The sequence below is a fragment of the Anser brachyrhynchus genome (genome assembly GCF_964034855.1).
Source record: "Anser brachyrhynchus genome assembly, chromosome: 29".
Classification (NCBI taxonomy): Eukaryota; Metazoa; Chordata; class Aves; order Anseriformes; family Anatidae; genus Anser; species Anser brachyrhynchus.
Window position 1 is genome coordinate 3,377,742 of NC_137722.1, and position 22,971 is coordinate 3,400,712.

The 22,971-nt window shown below is 66.8% G+C and overlaps 4 protein-coding genes across 7 annotated transcripts; 2 read left to right on the forward strand and 2 right to left on the reverse strand.

Annotated features, from left to right (window-relative positions):
* The first annotated feature begins 1,529 nt into the window (after positions 1-1,529).
* DDIT3 (DNA damage inducible transcript 3) lies at positions 1,530-3,019 on the forward strand. The gene is made up of 4 exons (XM_080571005.1): positions 1,530-1,643; positions 2,011-2,058; positions 2,173-2,337; positions 2,428-3,019. Exons 3-4 carry the CDS (start codon positions 2,197-2,199, stop codon positions 2,839-2,841), a joined length of 555 nt encoding a protein of 184 aa, XP_080427131.1. The 5' UTR covers positions 1,530-1,643; positions 2,011-2,058; positions 2,173-2,196; the 3' UTR covers positions 2,842-3,019.
* Positions 2,981-8,249, reverse strand: MARS1 (methionyl-tRNA synthetase 1). 2 transcript variants are annotated; one of them, XM_080570998.1, is made up of 22 exons: positions 8,071-8,249; positions 7,851-7,941; positions 7,680-7,758; positions 7,454-7,588; positions 7,211-7,286; positions 6,954-7,126; positions 6,712-6,824; positions 6,450-6,566; positions 6,124-6,327; positions 5,763-5,964; positions 5,587-5,661; positions 5,334-5,504; positions 5,139-5,234; positions 4,949-5,066; positions 4,505-4,718; positions 4,297-4,428; positions 4,093-4,197; positions 3,834-4,017; positions 3,672-3,743; positions 3,554-3,580; positions 3,318-3,431; positions 2,981-3,239 (listed from the first exon to the last, which is right to left on the reverse strand). In XM_080570998.1, exons 1-22 carry the CDS (start codon positions 8,171-8,173, stop codon positions 3,087-3,089), a joined length of 2,754 nt encoding a protein of 917 aa, XP_080427124.1. In that variant the 5' UTR covers positions 8,174-8,249; the 3' UTR covers positions 2,981-3,086. The 2 variants fall into 2 exon arrangements, with proteins under 2 accessions (XP_080427124.1, XP_080427125.1); XM_080570999.1 differs by lacking the exon at positions 3,554-3,580 and having other exon boundaries at positions 8,071-8,248.
* An 830-nt stretch (positions 8,250-9,079) lies between these two features.
* On the forward strand, positions 9,080-16,528 carry ARHGAP9 (Rho GTPase activating protein 9). 3 transcript variants are annotated; one of them, XM_080571002.1, is made up of 18 exons: positions 9,080-9,354; positions 10,097-10,432; positions 10,692-10,885; positions 11,573-11,797; positions 12,198-12,266; positions 12,455-12,565; positions 12,633-12,694; positions 13,359-13,446; positions 13,597-13,692; positions 13,982-14,080; positions 14,161-14,284; positions 14,362-14,475; positions 14,867-14,965; positions 15,043-15,120; positions 15,254-15,307; positions 15,397-15,531; positions 15,608-15,713; positions 16,010-16,528. In XM_080571002.1, the coding sequence occupies exons 2-18, from the start codon at positions 10,132-10,134 to the stop codon at positions 16,188-16,190; spliced, it is 2,136 nt and encodes a 711-aa protein (XP_080427128.1). In that variant the 5' UTR covers positions 9,080-9,354; positions 10,097-10,131; the 3' UTR covers positions 16,191-16,528. The 3 variants fall into 3 exon arrangements, with proteins under 3 accessions (XP_080427128.1, XP_080427127.1, XP_080427129.1); XM_080571001.1 differs by lacking the exon at positions 9,080-9,354 and adding an exon at positions 9,724-9,975; XM_080571003.1 differs by lacking the exons at positions 9,080-9,354; positions 10,097-10,432; positions 10,692-10,885 and adding an exon at positions 11,107-11,253.
* A 2,714-nt stretch (positions 16,529-19,242) lies between these two features.
* On the reverse strand, positions 19,243-22,971 carry LOC308184173 (uncharacterized protein). The gene is made up of 3 exons (XM_080571004.1): positions 22,633-22,971; positions 22,379-22,471; positions 19,243-20,023 (listed from the first exon to the last, which is right to left on the reverse strand). The coding sequence occupies exons 2-3, from the start codon at positions 22,446-22,448 to the stop codon at positions 19,461-19,463; spliced, it is 633 nt and encodes a 210-aa protein (XP_080427130.1). The 5' UTR covers positions 22,449-22,471; positions 22,633-22,971; the 3' UTR covers positions 19,243-19,460.

A 22,971-nucleotide genomic window follows, 5' to 3' on the forward strand; every position in this document is an offset into this window, starting at 1 on the left:
CTCCCTTCATGCGGCTCTCCTCTCCCCGTGCTTGGGATACTGGGGAATGGGCTTGCTCTCAGAACCCCTCCTGCATCTGTCACGTCTCTGACCAGGCTGTGTGCGCTGGCGTGGGACAAGGCCACCTTAGTGAGGTGTTCCCATCCGTTCCCGGTGCTCCTGAGAGTAAGAGATGAGCTGCAAGCAGCAGCTGCAGGGCTTGGCCTCTCCCTCACGCTCAGCCCTGCTCCTAGCTCTCTGCCTGTGTTGGTGCCAAGCAAGTGCTGCAGGCAGTAAGCATGATCTGGAGCAGGTGAGAGCAGACAGAGGCCTCTCTGGATAGAAAATTGCTGCTTATGACACTGATTCGTGGAAGAACTCCACAACTCAAAGCAAATGAATTATAAAGTAGGTATGTGGTTTATTTCAGCACCAGGCACATGCGGGACAGCTCCCAAAGGCATGCGCACCCCAACGCGGCAACTTGCTTGCGTTATAGACAGTAAAGAGTTACATAGGCATGAAGTTTCCCAATATGCCTATACATATGCATAACCTATCCCCGCGCGCAGTGCCTTCTGGTGGTGGTCGTCGGGGGGTCGTGGGGATGAAGGTTGGTGGCTCTTCTTCATCACCACTAGCCGACCCCCTGCCTTTGTACAGACTCAGCTGCTCCATGGCTCTTGTCCGAACCGCAAGGTCGGTCTTTTGAGACAGGTTTGGAGGTTTTTTGTTGTTTTTTTGAGACATGTTCCCCATTTTTTTCAGGAAACATCCTCCGTGGGGGGCCCTGAGGCTCCTCGTTTCAGTTCATTTGCAGAGCAGTAAGCAAAGACACTCAGCAACACCTATTTTAATGCGATGAAGCGAGCCCCCGTTCTTCCCTTCCTGGCTTCAATAATAACGATCGTTTTATTTAGAAATCATTACCGTGATTAAACAGCCCCCCATCCTTCTATCCCTGGCCTCAGTGGGAGCAGGCAGAGGCCTCTCGGGATGCACCACTGCCGCCTGTGACACCGGAGGCAGGGAACGAGGCCGGGGGCACGGGACAAAACGAGCCCCTGGCTGCAGCTTAGGGCTGACGTGGGGCAAAATCACAGGCTGGGCGCACCGAGCTCCCCGTCCCCCTGAATAAGCCACCCCCTGCACCAGCAGCGACGGCAGGGAGCCCGGGCCGAGCCGCCCGCCCCCTGTCCCGGCGTTGCCGCCCGGTACCGGAGCGGGCCCCGACCCCGGCCCCCTCAGGAAATGGCCGAGCAGCGCCGGCCCCGCCTCTGCGCATGCGCACGGCGCCGGGCACGGCCTCGCTGCGGGCCCTTTAAGGCGGGGCGGGGCAGAGCGGGCCCTGTTTCCAGCCCTTGCATCACCCAGCCACGTGACCCACCCCGGGGCGCGTGACGCGGCGAGGGGGCCGCTCCCGCCCGCGAGGCGGGGCCGCGCGCCTGCACCCCTCCCGCTCCCATTGGCTCGCCCTTCCCGCCCGTCCCGCCGCCGCGGGCGCCCATTGGGCGCGGCTGACGCAAGCGTTGCGTCATGCGAGGGCTTAAAAGGAGCGGCGGGGGCCGGGCGGCGGCACAGCTGGAGCGGGGAAGATGCGGATGAGGATGAGACGGGGGCAGCGCGCGGGACGGAGCCGCGGGGAGCCGGGGCCGCGCAGGAAGGTGCGGGGGGGAAGGTGCGGGGGAGCCCCGCGGTGCGGCCCGGTCCCGTGCGGTCCGGTCCCGAGCCACCGGCGGCCGTGGGGCTGCGAGGGGGCGGTGGGCCGGGGCCTAGGCCTAGGCCCTGCCCCCGGGCCGAGGCGGCGGGAGGGAGCCCGCTCGTCAGGGGGCCCGGCTGCGGGTACGGGAGCCCCGCGGGGGGTGGGGGCCGCCCGCCCCCGGGATCCTCCCCGCAGCAGGGCTCCGTGCCGTCCCCCGGGGAGCGGGGGTGGGCGGGGGGCTCCGAGCTTGCCCGCGGAGCCGTGGGAGTTGGGGGGGGGGGGGGGGGGGGGCACGACGCGCGTCTGATCCAGCCTCTCTCGCTCCTCAGGCGTCACGGAGAAAGTGCATCCTGGTGGATCACCACACCTGAGAGCAGGTAAGGAGGGGGGGCCTCCCCCTGCGCGCAGGGGGCTGGGAGAGCAGCGCCGCCCCCGGGAGCAGTATCGTGGAGCCGGGGGTCCTGACTGCACTTATCCCCCTCTCCCCGCAGCCCCAGGGTGGCCTGCAGGTGACGATGGCAGCTGAGGGGCTGCCTGTGGCAGGGTCCGCTGGTGGCCTGCCCGGCTGGGAGCTCGAGGCCTGGTACCAGGACCTGCAGGAGGTGCTGGCAGCAGCGGAGCCCCCGGGCCTCCCAGCACCTTGGGGGGCTGAACAGGTGAGCGGAGGGGCTGGGGATGCTCTGCAGGGAGAGGTGTGCCGGGGGGCGTCTGTCATCCTGGACTGGCTCCTTTTTCCTTCCCTGTAGGAAGGGCCATCAGAGACGGCCCCGCTGTGGGGCCCAGAGGGGACTGGCAGCGTTCCAGAGAGCTGTGAGCTGGATGCTGCCCTGACTGCAGAGCTGCAGGAGCTGCTGGGACCACACAGCGCGGCAGGCACGGAGGCAGTGCAGCCGCCGGACCATGCTTTCTGCAGCAGCTCCCCCACCCAGCTGGGCACCGAGGACAAACAGGTGGGGCACAAGGCGAAGAGGAAGAGGGGCAGTGGCGTAACAGCAAACAAGGCGCTGGCCAAGAACCGGGAGCAGAGCAATGAGCAGCGGGTGCTGGAGCTGACAGCCCGCAACGAGCAGCTCCGGGAAGAGATCCGGCGGCTCAGTGCCGAGGTGGAGAACACACGGACAGCGCTCATTAATCGCATAGTGAATCTCCGCCGGACTTAGACGCTGACACGGCCTCGTTGGCACCAGGCGCAGGACTCTGCTGTCCCCAACGGACTTGGGGGGCAGCCATGAACTGGAAGGGCGCTGCCCAACTGGCACAGACTGATGCCACGGGGGAATGCATAGCTTCCAGACGTTGTACAGTTCTTTGCATTTTATTACACACGTGTAACCGTCAGCACAGTTCAGTCTGGTCTTTGCAGTTCCAGGGCTGTAGCTGTCCCACGGCACAGCGAAGCTACGTGCTATTTCTTCCGTTTCCCCTTTGGTACGAGGATTTCGGGACTTTTGCCCTCTGCTAGTGCCAGCTGTTTCTTCAGTTCCAGCAGTTTGGCCACCTCACTGTCAACCTGTGCCTTCTCTGCCTTGTTGGCCTTCAGCTGCCGCACGTGGTTGCCCTGGGGAAGGCCAGGGGTGAGGTTCTGAGGCCAGGGAGAGGGGAAGGGGTTGAGAGGGGGCAGCTCCCACGCGCTCACCTGCTTGGCTACCTGCTCTGTCAGCTCCTGGATCAGCTGGGGGTCAGCTGGAGCCACAACACTCCCAGAGGCTGGAGCTGGAACAGGGTCTGAGGCTGGAGGGGTTGGCTTAGCCTGTGGAAAGACAGAACGGGGGGGGTGTAGGGTCCAGGAGCAGAGCTATGCATCCCATGCACCCCCTGCATGCTGGGGAGGGGGGTCCCAGCAGCACCCCCGTGGCAGTACCAGGGAGTTACCTGACGTACTACATTGAGGTCTTCGGGCTGGGAAAGGAGAGACAGTGAGGAAAGAAACAGGAGAGATGGAGCAACTAGGAGCTGCCCGAGTCGGAGGAGCGTTACGGCCCCCACTCACCTGCCCTCCCCCAAATCGCTTGCGGAGGGCTTCGATCTGGTCGTTCTCCAGCTTCTGGAAAAGGGGACTCACCTAGAACCAGGGGAAAAGAGGGCTTAGGCCCTGCGGGGCTCTGGCTTACCCCCACCCCACCCATCCCCTGTCCCACAGCCTTCCGCCTACCGTGCCCACACGGTGCCCGGGGGGCAAGGTGCAGGTGAAGATGGGGCTCAGGACGAAGCACTCCGGGGGGATGCAGAGCTGCCCCTGGATGGCCACGCTGACGCTGGGCATGTAGGGCTGCACCATGACAGCCAGCAGGGAGGCCATGTTCACCGCCACACCGGTCACCGTGCCCGCGCGCTGCCTGCCGGGCAGAAAACCCCTCCATCAGCGCCAGCTCCCAGGCCGTGGCCCCCCCGTGCTCCTGAACTCTTCCTACCTGTCTTCCTCGTTGCCCTTGATCCTCTTCCAGGGCTCGTTCACCTGGATGTACTGATTGCCGTGGCGAGAGATGCTGAGGATGCATCGCAGGGCATCGCGAATGCTGGGGGGGGGGGGCAGAGAAGGGCCGAGCGGCTGCTCCAGGTCAGAACTTCACCCCCACGTCCCTGAACTCCCCAGCCCTGGGGTTTCAGCTACGCACCGGACTTTCTCCAGCAGCTGGTGGTACTGGCGCAGCTCCAGGGTGACACGAGCCAGGAGCCTCTTGTCATCGGCTGTCAGGACCATGTCGGGGACAATGCCACCGAAGAACTTGCACACAAACATTCCAGCTCTGGGGAGGGAGGGGCAGGCGTGAGCAGAGGCTGGAGCCAGAGATGCTCCCCCCCCCCCTTCCCACCCTGCCTCACCTGTTGATGAAGTTCCCCAGGTTGTTCAGCAGCTCCGAGTTGTTCTTGAGCATGAGGTCGCTCCAGGAGAAGGCGCTGTCCTGCCCCTCAGGCCGCAGGTACAGCAGGTAGAAGCGCCAGATGTCCGCCGGGATGCCCGTGTCCTTGGCCATGTCCCCGAACACCCCCACGCCTCTGCTCTTGGAGAACTTCCCGTCCTCGTAGTTCAGGTACTCTGGGGGGGGGCAGGAGGGGCACCACCGTGGGACCCAGGCAGGGAACAGTCCCGCGACACAGAGGGCACGGCAATGTAGTCGTAGCCCCCACGCTCTGCTCAGGGCGGGTTTTCCAAGGCAAAGCAGGGAAATGCGGTTTTGTGCCCGTGTGGGGCTGAGCGGACCGTTCCCGGGGCTGAGGGAAAGCAGAGACCCCCCCCCAAATCCCCGGAGAACCCCCCCCCGGTACCTGTAGCGATGAGGTGGTTCACCAGGGTGTAGTTGTCGTCAGCACCCAGGAGCGAGCACGGAAATATGACGCTGTGGAAGGGGACGTTGTCCTTGGCCATGAAGTTGTACAGCTCAACCTGCGAAGCAGGGGAAGGGGACGTGAGCAGATCCCCGTGGACCCCGACCCTGCGGCTGCCCCAGCTCTTTACCTGCTGGGGGTTCTTCCACCACCTCTCCCACTGGTCCGTGTAGTTGGCCGTGATGGACAAGTAGCCGATGGGAGCATCGAACCACACGTAGAACACCTGGCGGGGAGGGGGGGAAGCGATACCTGAGCAAGGAACGCCCAAGGCAGGGCAGGCTGAGGCCCAGGCTGGCTAACCGGCTGCTCAGGAGCCACCCACCTTGTCACGGAAGCCATCGAGAGGCACGGGCGTGCCCCACTTCAGGTCACGGGTGATACAGCGGGGCTTGAGCCCATCCCGGATCCAGGAGCGAGTGATGTAGCGAGCGTTGGCTGTCCAGTCCCCGGTGGTCCAGGAGCGCTCCAGCCACGGTTCCAGCTGCTCCTCCAGCTGTTGGCAGCACACCGGGATGGGAAGCGGTGCCCGGGGGTGTTCTGTCCCCTCCCCAGTCCCCCCAGTGAGGGAAGCCTACCTTGGGAAGGTCTAGGAAGAGGTGCTGGGTGGGCTTTACCACGGGGACGCCCCTGCAAAGCTTGCACTGGGGCTTCTGTTGGGAAGAGAAACAGAGAAACACAGCTTGGATAGAGCCCGGGACAAGGCTGGGGTCCCAGGCAAAGCAACGGGCCTCCCAGAGGGATCCCATCCCACCTTCAGTTCCACAGCATTGATGAGCTTGCCACATTTATCACACTGGTCCCCCCGGGCCTCCTCGTAGCTGCAGAAGGGGCAGATGCCCTCCACAAAGCGGTCAGCCAGGAATCGCTGGCAGCCCTCACACTGCAGCTGCTCCACGGTGTCTTGCAGCAGGAAACCGCGGGCCAGCAGGCGCTGAAAGATGTCCTGGGCAATCCTGGGAAAGCAGAGGAAAAGGAACAGAGCAGTTGCAAGCAGCCAGGAAACACCAGAGAGCCCTAGAACACCCTCAGCTGGCCACGCCGGGGTTCCCCCACCACCCACAGCACCAACACCACCCCTCCCCTGTGAAGCCCTGGGCGGTGCAGCAGCTCACGCGGTCTGGTGAGGTGTGGTGGTGCGGCCAAAGTAGTCGAAGGAGATGTGGAACCAGCGGTAGATGTCAGCGTGGATGGCGTTGTACTTGTCACAGATCTCCCGAGGAGTCAGCCCCTCTTCCACTGCCTTAGTCTCAGTGGCCGTGCCGTACTCGTCCGTGCCGCACACGTACAGCGTGTTCCAGTTCCGCAGGCGACAGTACCTGCGGGCGGAGGCCCCTGACACCCGTGCAGGTGCTGGGGGGCGGCACGGCTGCCCCCTTCCACCTCCCCCGCCCCCGAGGAACCTCTGGCAGCAGGGAGCTTCCAGCGGCCGGCACCTCACCTGGCGAAGGTGTCGGCGCTGAGGACGCAGCCGATGATGTTACCGAGGTGAGGCACGTTGTTCACGTAGGGCAGGGCGCTGGTGATCAGGACGTTTCTCATGCCCTCCACAGGCAACCTGGCACGGGCAGGAGCAGTTAACGCAAACACAAAGGGCAACGAGGCCAGCTCACCTCAGAGCGACGCGGCACCAGCCTGCGACCCCCTTCAAGATCGCCCAGACGTCCGCAACAGCCCGAGCCTTGCGTCGGTTTGGGACTCACACGGGTTTCTGCGGATGCCAGGGCTTGGGCAGTGCCGCAGCACCACGGGCCCAGGCATCTGCAGCAGCTGTGATTTCCTCCTCCGTCAGGGCCCGCTCAGAAGCTTCTTCCTCCTGTGGGGGAAAACAGCTGATGAGCGAGGGGGCAGCGGGTCCCGGGGGGGGGTCTGCGGGACTATTGCCATCAGCCCGAGGGGAAACGTGTTCCTGTGCCGTGGCTGAGCAAGGGGGCCAGGGCTGTACCTCAGGCTCATTACTGGTGGCTCTCTCCATGGCCAGGCAAGGCGGAGGCTGCTTCTGCAGGTAGGACTTGAACTCCAGGAGCCTCTCGGGCATCAGCACAGAGTCAGCAGCTTTCCTGCAGGCCTCTGAGAGCGTCATGCTCTGGAACCAGGTTCTCAGCGCCTGCAGCTCGTCTTGGGGAGGAGACAGTAGGTGGTTCTCACGGTTGTGGGGACACAGGAAATATGCCCCTCCTGACACACTTGTTTCCCTCTTACTTGACAAGCTGGCCTCATCCTGGAGCACAGGGAACAGGGCTCCCCACACAACCACGTCAGCCACCGACTTGGTATCCTGGCCCAGAAAAGCAGCGTCAAGCCCTGAGACAGCCCCAGCCCGGGCTCTGGGCTCTGCCTCAGGGAAGACAGGAGGGGAGCACAGCTCCCCAGGGAAAAGGGCTGTCCCCGAATCCCCCCCCCCCCAGAGGGCAGGATTCTCCCATGCTGGGGGGTCCCACTTACCCCGGCAAGGTAAGCGGTGCCTCTCCCGGACAAGCTCTGCTCGATGTAAGCCAGCAGCTTCCCCAGGGCCCCCGCCGCCTCCAGCCCCTTCTTGCCGTGCACCAGCTGCGCGTACAAGGCCGCCGCCACCACCGGCTGGGAGCGGACGGCGGAACGGGGGTCAGGCAGGCCGAGGCCACGAGCCAGACCCCCGCCCCGGCGGCCCAGCAGCGCCTCGGACGCCCACCTGCAGCTCCGTGGCCTCCCACTCCAGCCACTGGTTGGTGAGGTCGGTCGGCTCCTGTCCGCCGGCCAGGAAGAAGTACCTGCGGGAGGGGAGGGCAGGGCAGGGGCAGAGCTCCGGCCCCGCTCGGCGTCCCGCGGCCCCGCTGCAGCCCCGCACCCCGCCGGTACTCACTGGCAGATGGCGTTGGGGGAGAAGAGCACGGCGCCGCTGTCCAGCTGCAGGGCGGGCACCCACGGGGAGCACAGCGGCGACAGGGGCTGCTCTGCGGGACGGGCGGGCCCGTCAGGGGGGCGGAGGGGGGGGCACGGCGCGGCCTCCCGGTGCCGCGGGTCCCCCCCCCCCCCCCGCCCGGTGCCGCGGGTTCCCCCCCCCTCCCCAGCGGCGGCCTCACCTGCCGGGGCGCTCCAGCAGAGCCGCACCGGGGCGGCGGCGCACTGAGCGGCCGCCACCACCTTCAGCGCCGCGGGGCCGCCCGCCGCCACCTGCAGCCGCATCGCCGCTGATGCAACCGGGGAGGGCCGCGAGCAACGGCTTCCGGCGCGGGGCGTCCGGTTCGCGGGGAACTACGACTCCCACAATGCTCTGCGCGGGAGCTTTCGGAATGGGGCCTTCGGGTCGCGTAGAACTACAACTCCCACAATGCTCCGCGCGGGGGGGTCCCGCCGGAATGGCGCGTCGCGTCCGCGTGGAACTACAACTCCCATAATGCCCCGCGCCGAGAGGCCCAAGCTCTCGCGAGAGCCTCCTCCTCGCGGTGGCGGCGGGGCCGGCCGGCCGGCGTTGCCATGGCAACCGAGCGGGGCCGCTGCGGCTCCGCTGCCGCCGCGGCACGGGGCGGTGACGTCACGGAGAGGCGCTGCGGGACCGGGGGCCGCTTCCCCCCCCCCCGCTCGGGGCAGCCGCGAGCACCGGGCGCGTCCCCGGGAGCGCAGCCGGCGCCCTGCCCTCGGACCGAGAACGTCCCGCAGGCGTCCGAGTGCCCCGTCCGGTCCCGCCCCGTCCCGTCCCGTCCCGTCCAGTCCCATCCAGTCCCGTCCCGTTCCGTCCGGTCCCAGCCCGTCCGGTCCCGTCCCGTCCAGTCCCGTCCCGTCCCACCCGTCCCGTCCCGTCCCGTTCAGCCCCGTCCCCTCCCGTCCCACCCGTCCCGTCCCGTCCCGCCCCGCCTTGCCGCACGCCCCGTGTCATCGCCGCCGCCTCCCCGGCAGGTGCAGGTCCCGGGGGGGCAGGCACCGGGGGCGCCTCCGTGCCGCACCGGGAGCTCGGTGCAAACGCAGCCCGGCTTCACGCCGCCCGCTCCCGGTCCCCGGGACGTCCCCCGCGCAGCAGCAACCGGCGGGCGGAGAGGGCGAAGGGAAGCGGGGGCGGGCGGCGGGGATCGGGCTGGGGTCCTCCCCCGGAACAGGGCTGCTTTGCCGCCGGGGCGGTGCGAGCACCCCGGGGCTGCTTTCCCCGGGGTTCGGCCCCACGGGTGTCGCCCCCTCTCCTTTAACGGGTAGCCAGAGCCGAAAGGCGCTTGGGGTCGAGCGGGGCCGCGGGTGTTAGGCTGGGGGAGCGGCTGGCAGGACACCCGCAGGCTCCTCTGCCTGCACCCCCCCACCCCCCCGTCAGCCCCCAGCACCTCTCTGCCCCGGCGTCGGGTCCCCCCCGCTGGCTCCGTGGCAGCGCCCCGAAGATGGTGAGTGTGCCCCCCAGCAGGGCTGGGTGCCGCGGAGCCGTGGCGCTGGGGGTCCGGAACCACGGGCCGTGGGGCTGGAGGGTCCTCGGGATGGGGGGGGCCGGGGGAACTGGGAAAGCGTGCGGCGAGAGGGATGAGGGCCGGGGGCCGTGACGCCGCAGGGCTGCGGGATGAGGAGCGGGGGACGGGGAGCTGCGGGGATGTGGGACCGTGGGATGGGCACTTGGGAACCCGGGGCCGAGACCAACCCCCCCCCCCCCCCCCGGCACTGCCCCCCAACCCCATAGCGTGTGGTGCAAGGAAGCCGCAGCCTCGCTGCTTCCTGCTACAGAAACTGCTGCGTTTCCGTCAGGTCCCCGGGCGCCAGCCAAGCCCGCGCCCCCAGCCCCCTCGCTTCCCCTCAGCCCCCCACAGCCCAAGGGCAGACGCCGGCTCCCTTGGCATCAGGAACCGGGGCAGAACACGGGCCCCGCGCTGCTCATGGGGCACTGCTGTGGCCGGGGGAGAAACCCATGACGGTGGGGCACAGCCTCAACGGGAGGCACGGGTGCCATTGCCGTGGTGGCTGGGCACGGCCCGGCCTTGGGGCACGGTGTTGCCTGGAGAGTCCAGGCCCTGCAGGTGGGGTCCCTGCTGCTGCCCCGCGGCGCTGCTTGAGCCCCGTTGCGCCGCTGCCCGGAGCCGCGCCGGCTATGGGGCCACGGGGGACACCTGCCCTGACCCGCGGCGTTGTGCCCTGCAGATGGCCAGGGCTCCGGCGTCCTGAGCGGGGCGACGATGCTGGCAGGGAGGTGGCGGCTGGAGGGGCGGCGGTGGCGGCGCGCTGAGCCGGCCGTGGTGCTCCGCGCCCTCTACGACTACACGTACCGTGCCGAGGACGGGCGGCACGTGGCCATGGCTGCAGGTGAGCAATTCCTGCTGCTCCGCAAGGCCAACGAGGACTGGTGGCAGGTGAGGCGGGCCAGTGAGCCCCGCTGGGCTCGGCCCTTCTTCGTCCCTGCCACCTACGTGGCCGAGCTGGACGCCGGCGACATCGGGAGATGGAGCGTGCAGCCCCCGAGCCTGCCTGCGTACGCAGGTGAGTGAGGTGGGGGGGGGCAGGATGCTGGGAGAGCGGAGCCGTGGAGCACCGGGTTTGGGAGCAAAGGGCTGGGGGAATTAGGGGCATAAGATAAGGGGAGTGGGGGCATTAGGGGCATAAGATAAGGGGACGCTGGGAGCAGAGGACGGGGGGATACAGCACCGGGGGAAACAAGGGCCGTGGGGCTGGGGACTCTGCCCCCCCCCCGACTGGAGCATCCTTTCGGGTTGGTGGGTACCCCACTCTCTTCCTCCAGGCCTGCTGTCTCAGTACCACTCAGTGGAGAACCTGTGTGGACCCCCCCCCGCCCCTCCCCAGGAGGCCAGCGTGCCCATGCGCCCCGTGGGCCGCAGCGTCAGCACCAGCCAGCTGGCGGGGGGGCCCCTGCCTGCCCCCCCGCCCCTGCCACAGTCCCAGTCCCAGCAGGAGCTGCTGGCCCAGGGCACTGGGGTAAGTGGGGGTGAGGTGGCCCTCAGAGGGCAGCCCCCAGCCCTGTCCCTCTCGGAGCACCTACGGCCCTGCCTGTGCCCCTGTTCCTAACCCCCCCCCCAAAAAAAATCCGTGCACCCACCTTCCACACCCTGCACCCCTGCATCGCCTCCCTGCACCCAGAACCTCGCTCTCCTGGACCGCACCCTATGCACCCCCCCCCCCCGGCACCCCAGCACCCTCCAACCCCGCCCCCGCTGCCACCGCTTCCTCATCTCGGTGGGGGCAGCGGAGGAAGTGCAGCGGGGGGGGGTGGGGGGGGTCGGGGGGGGCCCTGTGCTGCCCGCAGCAGGGCTCGGGGGCCGGGGCTGCGCTGCTGCGGGCAACAGGTGGGTGTGAGGCACCAGGTCTGGGGGGGGGAACATCGTGGGGGGGGGGGAGAGGGCACAGATGCCGGGGGGGGGGGCAGGATAAATGTCTGTGGGGAGGCGATTGCACAACCCTGATCTGCGCTGGGCACGGCGCAGGTTGGGGGGCACGGCACGGGGCTGGGGGCACGGCGGAAGGGCAACGGGAGGGGGTGCCGCTGGGGGTGCCGCCTGCGGCTGGGGGTGCCGCAGGGGGTCGGGGGGCAGGGGTTGAGCCCCCGGGGCAGGGGGCTGAGGCACGGCACGGGGCGGCGTCAACGCGAGGGTCTGTCCCGCACAGATCCCCCGACCTGGAGCTGGCATGGTGACCCCCGCGATCTACTGCAACTTCGAGGAGCTGCAGCGGGCGGGGGGCCAGGGAGAGCCCCCCGTGCCAGCCGGGCCCCCCCTCCAGGTTTTGGGGGCCTGGGAGCGTCACCAGGACCCCAGCACTGGCCGCTGCTTCTTCTACAACCCCCAGACGGGCATGACCTCCTGGAAACCCCCCCGGCGGCACCGCGAGGCGGTGGGCATGGGGGCCGGCACCCCGGCTGGCTGGGTCTACGCGCCCCTACCCCTCCGTGCACCCCTGTGTGCTCCATTTCCCCACCAGCATCCTTCCCAGTGCCCTCTGTGCCCTCACCGATGCCCACCCGTCCTCTTCCGTCTCCCCCCCACAGTGGTCCCTGTGACCCCCCGATGCTCGCCCATCATCCTACAAATACCTTCACACCCACCCTTTCCGTGTGGCCCCACCACTGCCCCCCGCGCCTCTCCTGGTGCCCTCCCCGGTCCCTCTCCGTGCCCACCCGTGTCCCTGGCACGGCCCCACCGGGCCGCTGGCAATTAGCGCTAGCGTTAATTGCCGCGGGTCTCCAGCCACGCCATTCCCCGAGGCTGACTCGCGTCCCCTCCGTCGTGCCCAGGACCAGAGCCCTGCTGCGGAGCGCCCCAAGAGCCCGGCACACCAGAGCCCCCCGGACGGCGGCGGCACCGTGAGCCACGGGGAGGGGGCACGGGGATGAGGCACCACGGGGAGGGGGGGGTGGCAGGGGAACGGAGGAGGATGGGGGGCACTGGGCTGGGCGGGAGGGGGTTGAGGCAGCGTGCATGGGTGACAGGGGCGGCGCCGGGGGCCTGGCAGGTGTCCTGGACCGTGCCCCTCTCGCCATCTCCCCCGCAGGTGATCCGTGGCCAGCCCCTCTCCCAGCACAGCCAGGAGGATTGCGCGGACACCTCGCTGCCCCCCCGGGCCCCCGCCAAGCCCCCGCCCCGCAGCCTTGACTTACCCACCGTGAGTTACCCTGGGGTAACCGGGAGGGGCGGGGGGAGCGGGGGCAGCGCTGACCGTGTTCCCGCAGGAGGTGCAGAAGGCTGGGCAGCTCAACAGGACCAAGATCGCCGAGGGGGGCAGGAAGCTCAGGTGAGGGCTGGGGTAGGCAGGATGTTGCCCCAGGATGGCGGGTGGTGGTGGTCCTGGTGCGGGGGGGCTGTGCCAGGAATGGGGGCAGAGGGTCCTGGTGGAAGGGGCTGTCCCCAGGGGGCCTGGGGCGGGTGGGGGAGCTCATGGTGCAGGGGGCTGCGTTAAGCTGGGGTTCGCCACAGGGCAGGGGGGGGTCCCCGTTGTTCAAGGGGAGGTGTCAGGGCACTGGGGGGGCTTTTCCAGGGCAGAGGGGTCCTCCAGGAAAGCAGAAGGGACCGTGCAGCCTTGTAAAGGTCCGTATTAAGACAAGGGGGCGATGTCAGTCTGTGGGTCCATGCCGGATTTGGGGGGAGAGGGGGATCCCCATTTGGACAGACAGGGACTGCGCTAGTTGGGGTGGGGAGTTTATGGAGGGGCTGTGCTGTACCTGGGGAGGGGGGGGCTGTGTCTGGCCTCTACAGCTTCAGACACGCGATGTCCTGGGCACAAAAAGGTGGTTTTGGCTGTGCCAGGATGGGGGGGGGGGGGGGGGGGAGGGAGGGGGAAATCTGGGGCAAGAGTGGTCAAAGAGCGCCGGAGGCCCATGGAGAGACCCTCTACCGGGGTAGGGGGCACCAAGCCAGCCCCCAGCCCTGGTGAGGTGCCCCTCACCCACTGCCCCCAGGAAGAGCTGGGGGGTCTCCTGGGTGGTGCTGGCCAGGAACAGCCTCGTCTTCTACAAGGAGCCCAAGGGCCCGGCACCCGCCACCTGGGTGAGTTGGGGGCACGGAGGAGCTGGGACTTGGGAGATGGGGGGCTGCCAAGGCAATGGGAGGCACGGGGGGACAGTGGGGACAGCGGGGGGGGGGGGGCTACGGAGACACCAGGGGGCAGGGTACCCGCTGACACCCAGCGCCCCGCAGTGCCCTGCCAGCAGCCGCCCTGAGAGCAGCGTGGACTTGCGAGGGGCTGCGCTGGACTGGGCCCGCCACCTCTCCAGCAAGAAGAACGTCATCCACGTGAGTGGAGCGGGACCCTGAAAGCAGCAGGCTCTCCAAAAGCATGCAGGCGTTGCAGCGATGCCCTGTCGGTCCGCGGACAAGGGGACCCCTAAAAGATGCAGCCCGGCAGATACACGGACCCCAGAATGGGACACGGGTTGGGTTGCCACTTCACCAGGGGCCATGGAGAGCCCCAGTTGGGTTAGGGGCACCTCAGGAGCCCCTATTAAGGGCAGGGTGGGAGGGAGGAGTGTCTGGGTTCCCCTGGCTTCCTTGCCCCCCTCCCATGTCCTGCTGCCTCCCCCAGCTCCGCACAGTGACAGGTAACGAGTTCCTGCTGCAGTCAGACCACGAGGCCACGATCCAGGAGTGGGCCCGGGCCATACGGGAGGTAATCCACCGGCTGGTGAGTGCCTGGGGGACAGGGGCCGCCCGGTGGTTGCCCACAGTTCTGCCTGCGCTGCTGAGCGTTCCCATCACCACCAGGACCTGGAGAACCCCATGGACGTGCCTTTGGGGTGGCTGCGCCATGTACCCAGCAGGGACCTGGCGGAGCTCAGTGGGGACGAGGATGAGGCGCCGTGGGTCACCGAGGGGACTAGGTCCCCAGGTAGGGCTGGGGATTGAGAGTGGCAGGCTTCGGGGCTCGGGGCTGCGGTGACCCCCCTGGGCCTGCTCTGCCTCCAGGTGCCCCCCCCGCTCCTGACACCTCAGAGAAGAAACGGGTGAAGAGCAAGCTGAGGCGCTTCATCATCAAACGGCCCCCTCTCCAGAGCCTGCAGGAGAAGGGGCTCATTCGAGGTGGGGCTCTCCAACTCTGGGACCTCCCCTAAATCCCACTGCACCCTTGGGACCCCCCATACCCTTCCACATACTCCCCTTGCACTCAAAAGCGGGAGAGGAGGGTGCCTGAGCGTAAGAGTGAGATTTGGGTGCTGGTCCCCAGTTGGTCCCAGTGTCCCCATCCCCACGCCAAGTCCCTGTGCCCCCATCAGTCCCATTGCTCAATTGGACTCAGTCTCTCCCATCCCAGTGCCACTTTCTGGCCCCAGAGACTTGTCCCATTCCTGGCGTCCCTCCCTGCCCTTGCTGGCAGTCCCCCATCTCCCAGTTCCCTGCTTCCCCTCCTGGCCCCAGTCCCCAGGTCCCATTCCCTCCGCTCCCAGTTTGCCCCAGCACTGCCTTCTCCCAGACCAGGTGTTCGGGTGCCGCCTGGAAGCCCTGTGCCAGCGGGAGAACGCCACAGTGCCCCGCTTCGTCCGGCTCTGCGTGGAGGCTGTTGAGGAGAGAGGTCGGTACCCCAGGGGGCACGGCCCTCCCGCCCATCGCAGAGCCACCTACCGTGTCTCACCCCGTCCTTGTCCCCAGGCCTTGACGTTGATGGGATTTACCGGATCAACGGGAACCTCTCTGTGATCCAGAAGCTGCGGTTTGCCGTGGACCAGGGTGAGGGGATGAGGGGGCACCAGATGGGGAGATGGGCAAGGGGGCTGTGCTGGGGTACATACACAGAGACAGGGGGAAGGGGACTGTCCGCCCCTGTCCCCCCCCCGCCCCAAATACCCTTTCATCTCTGCAGAACGAGCTGTGACCTCGGATGGGCGCTATGTCTTCCCCGAGCAGCTGTGCCAAGGTGAGCTGGGGTGGCTGTGCAGAGGTTGCCCTGGTGGTGCCGGGGCCGTGGTGGCCCAGGTGCAGGCTGAGCCCCCCCGTTTCCCCCAGAGGAGCGGCTCAGCCTGGCGGACCCTGAGTGGAGCGACATCCACGTGGTGACCGGTGCCCTCAAGCTCTTCCTCCGGGAGCTACCCGAACCCCTAGTGCCTTACGGGCTCTTCAACCCCTTCATTGAAGCCGTCAGTAAGTGTCTCCCCACAGGGTCCCCAGGCTGTGGGAGCTGGGGGGCCGTGGTGTCTGACCCCTGTGGCTCCCCCAGAGCTGCCGGACCCCCAGGAGCAGGTGCAGCGGGTGGCTGAGCTGGTGCAGAGCATGCCCCCCCACAACTATGCCACCCTGCGCTACCTCGTGGCTCACCTCTGCCGGTAAGGGGGCCTGCTGCCGGGCTGGGGGTGGGCTTGGGGATGCCCCACAGGGGTTCAGGGTATGGGGTAGCTGGGGGTTTGCATTACGAGGATCAGCCTTGAGAGGGGCTGACCTGCTTGTCTGGGGAGGGATGGGGTGGTCCTGGTACATGGGGTGGGATGAGGGGTTAGGGCACACCGTCAGAGCGATGGAGCCCTGGGGTACAAGCCCCCGGGGACAACAAAGGGAGAATGGGGGAGCTAGATGGGTTGCATGAGACACCTCTCCCCTCCCCCTGAATCTTGTGCATTCCCAGGGTGATGGGGCAGGCAGACGTCAACCGCATGACATGCCAGAACATCGGCATCGTGTTCGGGCCGACGCTGCTGCGTCCGGAGCGGGAGCCAGGCAGCCTGGCCGTGGGCATGTCCCAGCAGAACCAGGCCGTGGAGCTGCTGCTGGCACACTTTGACCGCATCTTCCCCACCCCTCCTTGAGCCTGATCCCCCCCCCCCATACTGGGCACGGGTATCTCAGCTGCCATTGCCCCTTCCTGCCCTGTGCACCATGGACTCTGCGGTAAGCAGGCGTCTTCCCTGGGACTGCCAGGGCCTCCTGCTCTGATCGGGGTTGGGGGCCTGCAGCACCAGGAGCTACCCTCTTCCCGTTCCTTTCCCAGAGAAGACTCCTGGAGCCCCCTCTTCATGCTCTAGGGAATATGGCAGCCCCAAACTTCCCCTCCTGCCGCACTCTGCCATGCCCCGTATGCCTCCCCAAGGTTGTTCCAACATTGATTTATTTCCACCGTTCATTAAAAACGTATCTGTCACCATCAGACCCACCGGGAGAGTGCCCCGGCTCTGGTGGCTCAGTTACCGCCAGGGCAGGATCGGGCTGTGCCTGATGTGTTCCTCTGGGAGGTGCCTGGGGGGCCGGGGGGCCTGCAGCACGCCGAGTGGCAGTGCTTGCGTTGCAGGTAGGTACCAGAGTGGGAGAAGCGTTTCCAGCAGTGCCTGCAGCAGAAGGGCTGCTTGCTGGTGCACAGCTGTTGGTACTCGGCCAGGTGTTGCTTGTTCCGGAATCGAAGGCTTTGGCACAGAGCGGGCAGCAGCGTGGGTGCTGGCCTGCTGCTGGGGAGCGAGGGAAGCATGCTGGTGCCTGGGTAGCCTCCTGGTTCTGCCCTGCTGCTGGGAAACCCCAGCTCCGTGGCTTTGTCCCCCTTCCCTCAGCCCAGGCTGACCCCCATACTCCTTGCTACTGCCCGCTGCCTCCCCGCTGCCTCCCTGCACTTGCAGCCCCCAGCCCTGCCAGTGCACCCGTGTCCTGCTACGGGTTGTGCTTGTAGCAGCGTTGCAGCAGGGAGCTGCCCTTGCAGAAAGAAACCCTTGGGGCAGAGCTCACAGAGGAAGCGCCCATCCGTGCCCTACTGCAGCCACCACCGGCACCTCCAAGCCCCCTGCCTGTAGGACACAGGTCGGGGGGCACAGTGGCTGGCACCGTGCCCTGCCAAGGCCCTCGGTCCCCAGGGTCTCAGCACCCTTCAGCGTGCCCTCAAGCACCCAGTGCTGCCACCTGCTGCCTCTACGGCCTCCCAGTGTTCTCCCAGTGTCCCAGCCCCTTTACTCACTGGTTGTACCAGCTGCTCCCAGTTCCCCGTGGCAGTGCCCACCGGATCTGGTATGCCCAGGGTCTGCAGGAGGTTGGAGGGTGGGCAGGGTCCCAAGGGCTCAGGTAAGATGGGGCAGAAGGGAAGCACTCACGGCGCACAGGACCCTAGGGGGCACAGCTGGCTCCTGGAGGAACCTTGGGGGGACACCAGCCCCTGCCTTGGGGGCAGATCCAGAGGGTCATCGGGGGCTGGGAGGCTCATGCAATGGATGGGGTCTGGGTGTTGGCAGGAGGTACGGGGGTGATAGGTGGTGGGTAAGGGAGGCAGTGGGACGCTGTGGATGTACTCTTGCTGCTTCATGTGGTGCTGATATTTGAAGCTTTTCCTGCACCATGCACAAGAAGTGTCAGGGCTGGGAGCAGGGCATCCCCCAGGCATTTCAGGGTGCTGGGGGGCTGCGACCCGGCCCGGTCCAACCTCCTTGGTGGCACCGTCAGGAGCCAGAGCTGCAGCAGAAGGAAACAGGTGGTCAAAGGCAGCGGTGGTGGAGGTGGATAGACGCCTTGAATTCCCGGCACCTGAAGCTCCTGGGCTCCTCTGATATCTCCTCCCAGTGTCTGAACTCCCAAATGCTCCCCCTGCCTGCCCTCACCCCCATACCAGGAAGGAGCACCCCTGGAACAATCCCCCCCCAAAATGACCGTGGGCTCAGGTGGAGCTCAGCGCCTGTACCTGGCCCTCTCCTGCCCTAGTTCCCAAACTGCAAATGAGAAAATGCCCAAGGCCAAGGCACCTGCTGGCCCTGCTGTAGGGAACCTGCTTTGGCAGGGGGGGGTTGGACCCGATGAGCTCTCGAGGTCCCTTCCACCCCCTAAAATGTTGTAATTCTGTGATTCTGTGATAGGCTGAGATACAGGGCATAGTAACGGGGTGCTGAAGAGGTTGGGAGCCTGCAGCGCACGAACAAGACCCTCTCCCCCCCAGGGACACCCAGGGATGCACACACGCTCTAGTGGTCTGCTCACGGGTCTGGTGTGCGTGCAGGCGTGGACACCTGATCCCCAGCACAGGGTTGGCGCAGCCCCACAGACGCCTGCACACAACCACCCCACACGTGCCGTGCTTCGGTGGCACGCAGACACCGTCACGTACAGGACAGGAAGGCCTCAGCTAAGGCCATCAGTGCCTCAAGGAGAAAGATCCGGGGAACCCAGTGCGTAACGCCCAGCCAGGCTGGGCCGCTGCCCTTCTCCCTTCACTGGGAGAAACTGGCGACGTATTTTTAGGGTCCTAATTAGGGTTAGGTTTACTGTTAGGTTACGTGTTACGTTTAGGGTTGTTTGGAAAAAGTGCAGAGTCCTGTCGTGCGTGGGGTCGCGTAAAGGCTCCCAAAGAGTTCAGGTCTACCCAAAGAGTTCTGTTGGGAGCGTTTTTTGATGGCAGAAACTGGCGCCATACGTGTTTTTTTAGGGTCCCAGTTAGGGTTAGTTTTAGTGATACGTTTAGGGTTGTTTGGAAAGAGACAAAGCGCAGAGTCCTATTGTGAGTGCGGTTGCATAAAGGCTCCCCAAGGGAGTTCAGGTGTACCCAAAGGCTTCCATTGGGAGCCCTTTTTGATGGGAGAAACTGGAAACATAAGTGTTTATAGGGTCCTAATTAGGGTAAGGTTTAGTGTTACGTTTAGGATTGCTTGGAAAGAGAGAAAGCGCAGAGTCCTGTTGTGTGTGGGGTTGCGTAAAGGCTCCCAAAGGGAGTTCAGGTGTACCCAAAGGCTTCTGTTGGGAGTATTTTGGTGGGAGAAACTGGCAATGCCCGTGTTTCTTAGGGTCCTATTTAGCGTTATGGTGGCAGGGGCCGTGCAAAGTGGGGTAGCAGCGGTGGGGGCCCCAAAACCCAGCCCGCGCTGCCCGGGGCGCCTGGGGACAACGGTGGGCGAGCAATTCGGCACCGGGACCTTTTATTGATCCGGGTCGCGGCCCCGCTGCGCCTCCCCAGCCTGGCTTTTGAGGCCAGTCCCGGGGATTTTGGGTGCACCGGGGCTGGGCGCGTGGGTGCCACGCGTCCCCAACCCCCATCCCATCCCTTGTGGTCCCCATCCCGGGCGGGCAGCGGGACCGGTAGCACCACCGCTCCTTGTCCCCATGCGCCAGGGTCCCCATCAGGCGGCGTGGAGCTTCTGGTGCCGGCGGAGCTGGGATTTGTGGCGAAACCCCTCGCCGCAGTCGGGGCAGCCGTGGGGCTTCTCGCCGGTGTGGGTGCGCCGGTGGCGGATGAGGTTGGAGGAGACGCTGAAGCGCTTGCCGCACTCCCCGCAGCGGTAGGGCTTCTCCCCGGTGTGCGTGCGCTGGTGCTGGACGAGCGCCGAGCTCTCGCTGAAGCGCTTGCCGCAGGCGCCGCAGCCGTAGGGCTTCTCGCCGGTGTGGATGCGCCGGTGGGTGGCCAGGTTGGAGTTCTGGCTGAAGCCCTTCCCGCAGGCCCCGCAGGTGTAGGGCTTCTCGCCGGTGTGCGTGACCTGGTGCCGCGCCAGGTCCGAGCTGCGGCTGAAGCCCTTGCCGCACTCGCCGCAGATGGTGGGGCGCAGGCGGCCCCCCCGCAGCCCCAGCAGCTCCTCCAGCGGTCCCAGGCCCCGCGGGCCCCCCGACGCCTTGCCCCGGGGCCGGGCGGGTGCCTTCCGCCGCCGCCTCGCCGCCGGGCACCCGGGGGTCTCGCTGCCGGGGCAGGCTGCAGGGAGAGCGGAGCTGGGCACCGGCGGGGGCGCGGGGCAGGCCAGGGGCCGCGACCCCTCTGCCCCTTCCCCATCCCTTTTGCACCTCCTGCAGCCCTTCTCCGTTTGCTCCAGCCCTCTCCCACCTTCTCCATCCCCTCCTCCCCTTCTCTGTCCCTCTTCCACCTCCTCCATCTCCCCTACCTCTTTCCCAGCCCCTGTCCCTACCCCGGACCTTTTCCATCTGCCCCATCCCTTTCCCACCTCCTCCACCCCCTTGGCCCCTTCCCCATCCCCTTGGCCCCTTCCCCATCCCTCTGGGCCCTTCCCATCCCCTCAGCCCCTTCCCCTCCCATTTCCACCTTCTTCACCCCTTTGTCCCCTTCATTCCCCAGCCCCTTTCCCACCTTCCCCATCCACTGTCCCCTTCCCCATCCCCTTCCCCATCCCCTTGGCCCCTTCCCCATTCCCCTGACCCCTTCCCCCTCTCCTTGACCCCTTCCTCATCCCCTTGACCCCTTCCCCATCCCCTTGGCCCTTTCCCCATCCCCTTGGGCCCCTCCCCATCTCCTTGACCCCTTCCCCATTTCCTTGACCCCTTTCCCATCCTCTCAGCCCCTTCCCCATCCCATTTCCACCGTCTTCACCCCTTCGGCCCCTTCACCCCCTTTCCCACCTTCTCCACCCTTCTTTCCCCTCCCCACCCCCTCCACTCCCCCTTCCCCATCCCCTCTGCCCCCTCCCCACTTCGGGGACAGCGCTGGCGCCCCGCTGGGCGTCCCCACCAAGAGACAAGAGGCTGGAATTGGGGTGCAGACGGAGGTTGCCCCCCCCCCGGGACAGGCCTGGGGTGTGGGACGGGGACAGCGCGTCCCCAGGTGGGGACAGGCGTGGGGGTGGCACCGCCGAGGGGGACCCCGGAGCCCAAATTCCTGCTTCCAAAACATGGCTGGAGTTGGGGTACCCGGAAACCCCATGGGGCAGGAGCAGGGCATCGCTGCACCCCCGAGATCGGGGCGTCCCTGTGCTGCGGGGTTAGGGCACCCCCGTGCCATGGGGATGGGGTACCCCTGTTCTGACGGACTGGAGCATCCCCTGCACCCCAGAATTGGGACACCTCCATACCCTGCGATCAGGGCACCCCAGATTTGGGGTATCCCTGTGCCAAGGAATCGGGGCTTCCCCATACCCCAGATTTGGGGTATCCCTGTGCCAAGGAATCGGGGCTTCCCCATACCCCAGATTTGGGGTATCCCTCTGCCAAGGGACCGGGGACACCCCCACACCCCAGATTTGGGGTATCCCCACGAAACGGGGACGGGGCATCCCCACAACCCGCGTTTGGGGCACCCCCATAACCCAGATTTGGGGTATCCCTGTGCCAAGGGACCAGGGAACCCCCTTACCCTAGGATCAGAGCACCCCCATAACATGGGATTGGGGCACCCCTGTGCCAAGGGATCGGGGCACCCCCATTACCTGGGATCAGGGCACCCCCATAGCCAGTTTTGGGGTATCCCTGTGCCAAGGAATCAGTGCACCCCCCATAGCCCAGATTTGGGGTATCCCTGTTCCAAGGGACCAGGACATCCCCATATCCTGGGATCAGGGCACCCCCATAGCCCAGATTTGGGGTGTCCCTGTGCCAAGGAATCAGGGAACCCCAATACTTTGAGATTGGGGCACCCCATAGCCCAGATTTGGGGTATCCCTGTTCCAAGGGACCAGGACATCCCCGTACCCTGGGATCGGGGCACCCCCCATACCCAGATTTGGGGTATCCCCACAAAATGGGGACGGGGCATCTGCACACCCTGGGATCAGGGACACCCCCATGCTGTGGGACTGGGACATTGCCATATTATGGGATGGGGGCACCCCTGTCATCCCCCCTCCCGAATCAGAGACACCCCCATATTATGGGATGGGGGCACCCCTGTCATCCCCCCCCGAATCAGGACACCCCATATTATGGGATGGGGGCACCCCTGTCATCCCCCCCCCGAATCAGGACACCCCCATATTATGGGATGGGGGCACCCCGTCCCCCCTCCCGTAAAATCAGGACACCCCCATATTATTACGGGATGAGGGTGCCCCCCCCAGATCAGGACACCCCCCCACCCTGCGACCGAGCCATCCCAATATTATGGGATGGGGGCACCCCTGCCCCCCTCTTACCCCCCCCCCAAACAAATCAGAATACCCCCATATTATGGGATGGCAGCACCCCCACGCTGTAGGAACGCAGCGTCCCCCTCCCAGCCACCCCCCCCATCTCCCCCCGCTCCCCGTGCACCCGTGGGCCCCCCAAGTACGGGACCAGCCCCACGCTACCGGGGGGGGGGGAGCTTCGGGGGGGGGGGGCTCACCTGCGGCGGTGCCCTCGGGGGTCTCGGGGTCCCGGGGGTCCCGGCCTGACGGCCCCCCCTCGGCGTCCATCACGCTCAGACGGGGAAACGCTGCTGGGGGGGGGGGGGGGGGGGGGGGGGGGGCAAAGAAGCAAAGAGATGGGGTGGCCGCGGGGTGGGGGGGGGGGCGGGGAGACCACCGACCCCCCCGCCCCAAATTCAGCCACAGCGGAACCGTCGCCCCCCCCCCCCAAAAAAAATAAACAACAACTCACCGGGGCCTGGCGCGGGGGGGGCGGCAGCGGCGGGGCCTCCCGCTCGGCCCCCGCGATGGCGCAGCTCCTGCCCCCCCCCTCCCGTTACATCCCCCCCCCCCCCAAAAAAAAACCCACCCGGCCGTGGGGACGGGGGGACGGGGGGACGGGACCCCCCCAGCCGGGGGGTGCGGGGGGCGCAGCGGGACCGGGTGCTGGGGGGGGGCGGGGACAAAGGGGGGGGTCCCCAGCTGGGGGGGTGAGGGGGGGTGATGGGGACCCCCCCCCGTGGGGTGCAGGGGGCACTGGGGGGGCTTCTGCACCCCCCCCCCCCGGTGTCTGCAGCTGGATGGGGCTGAT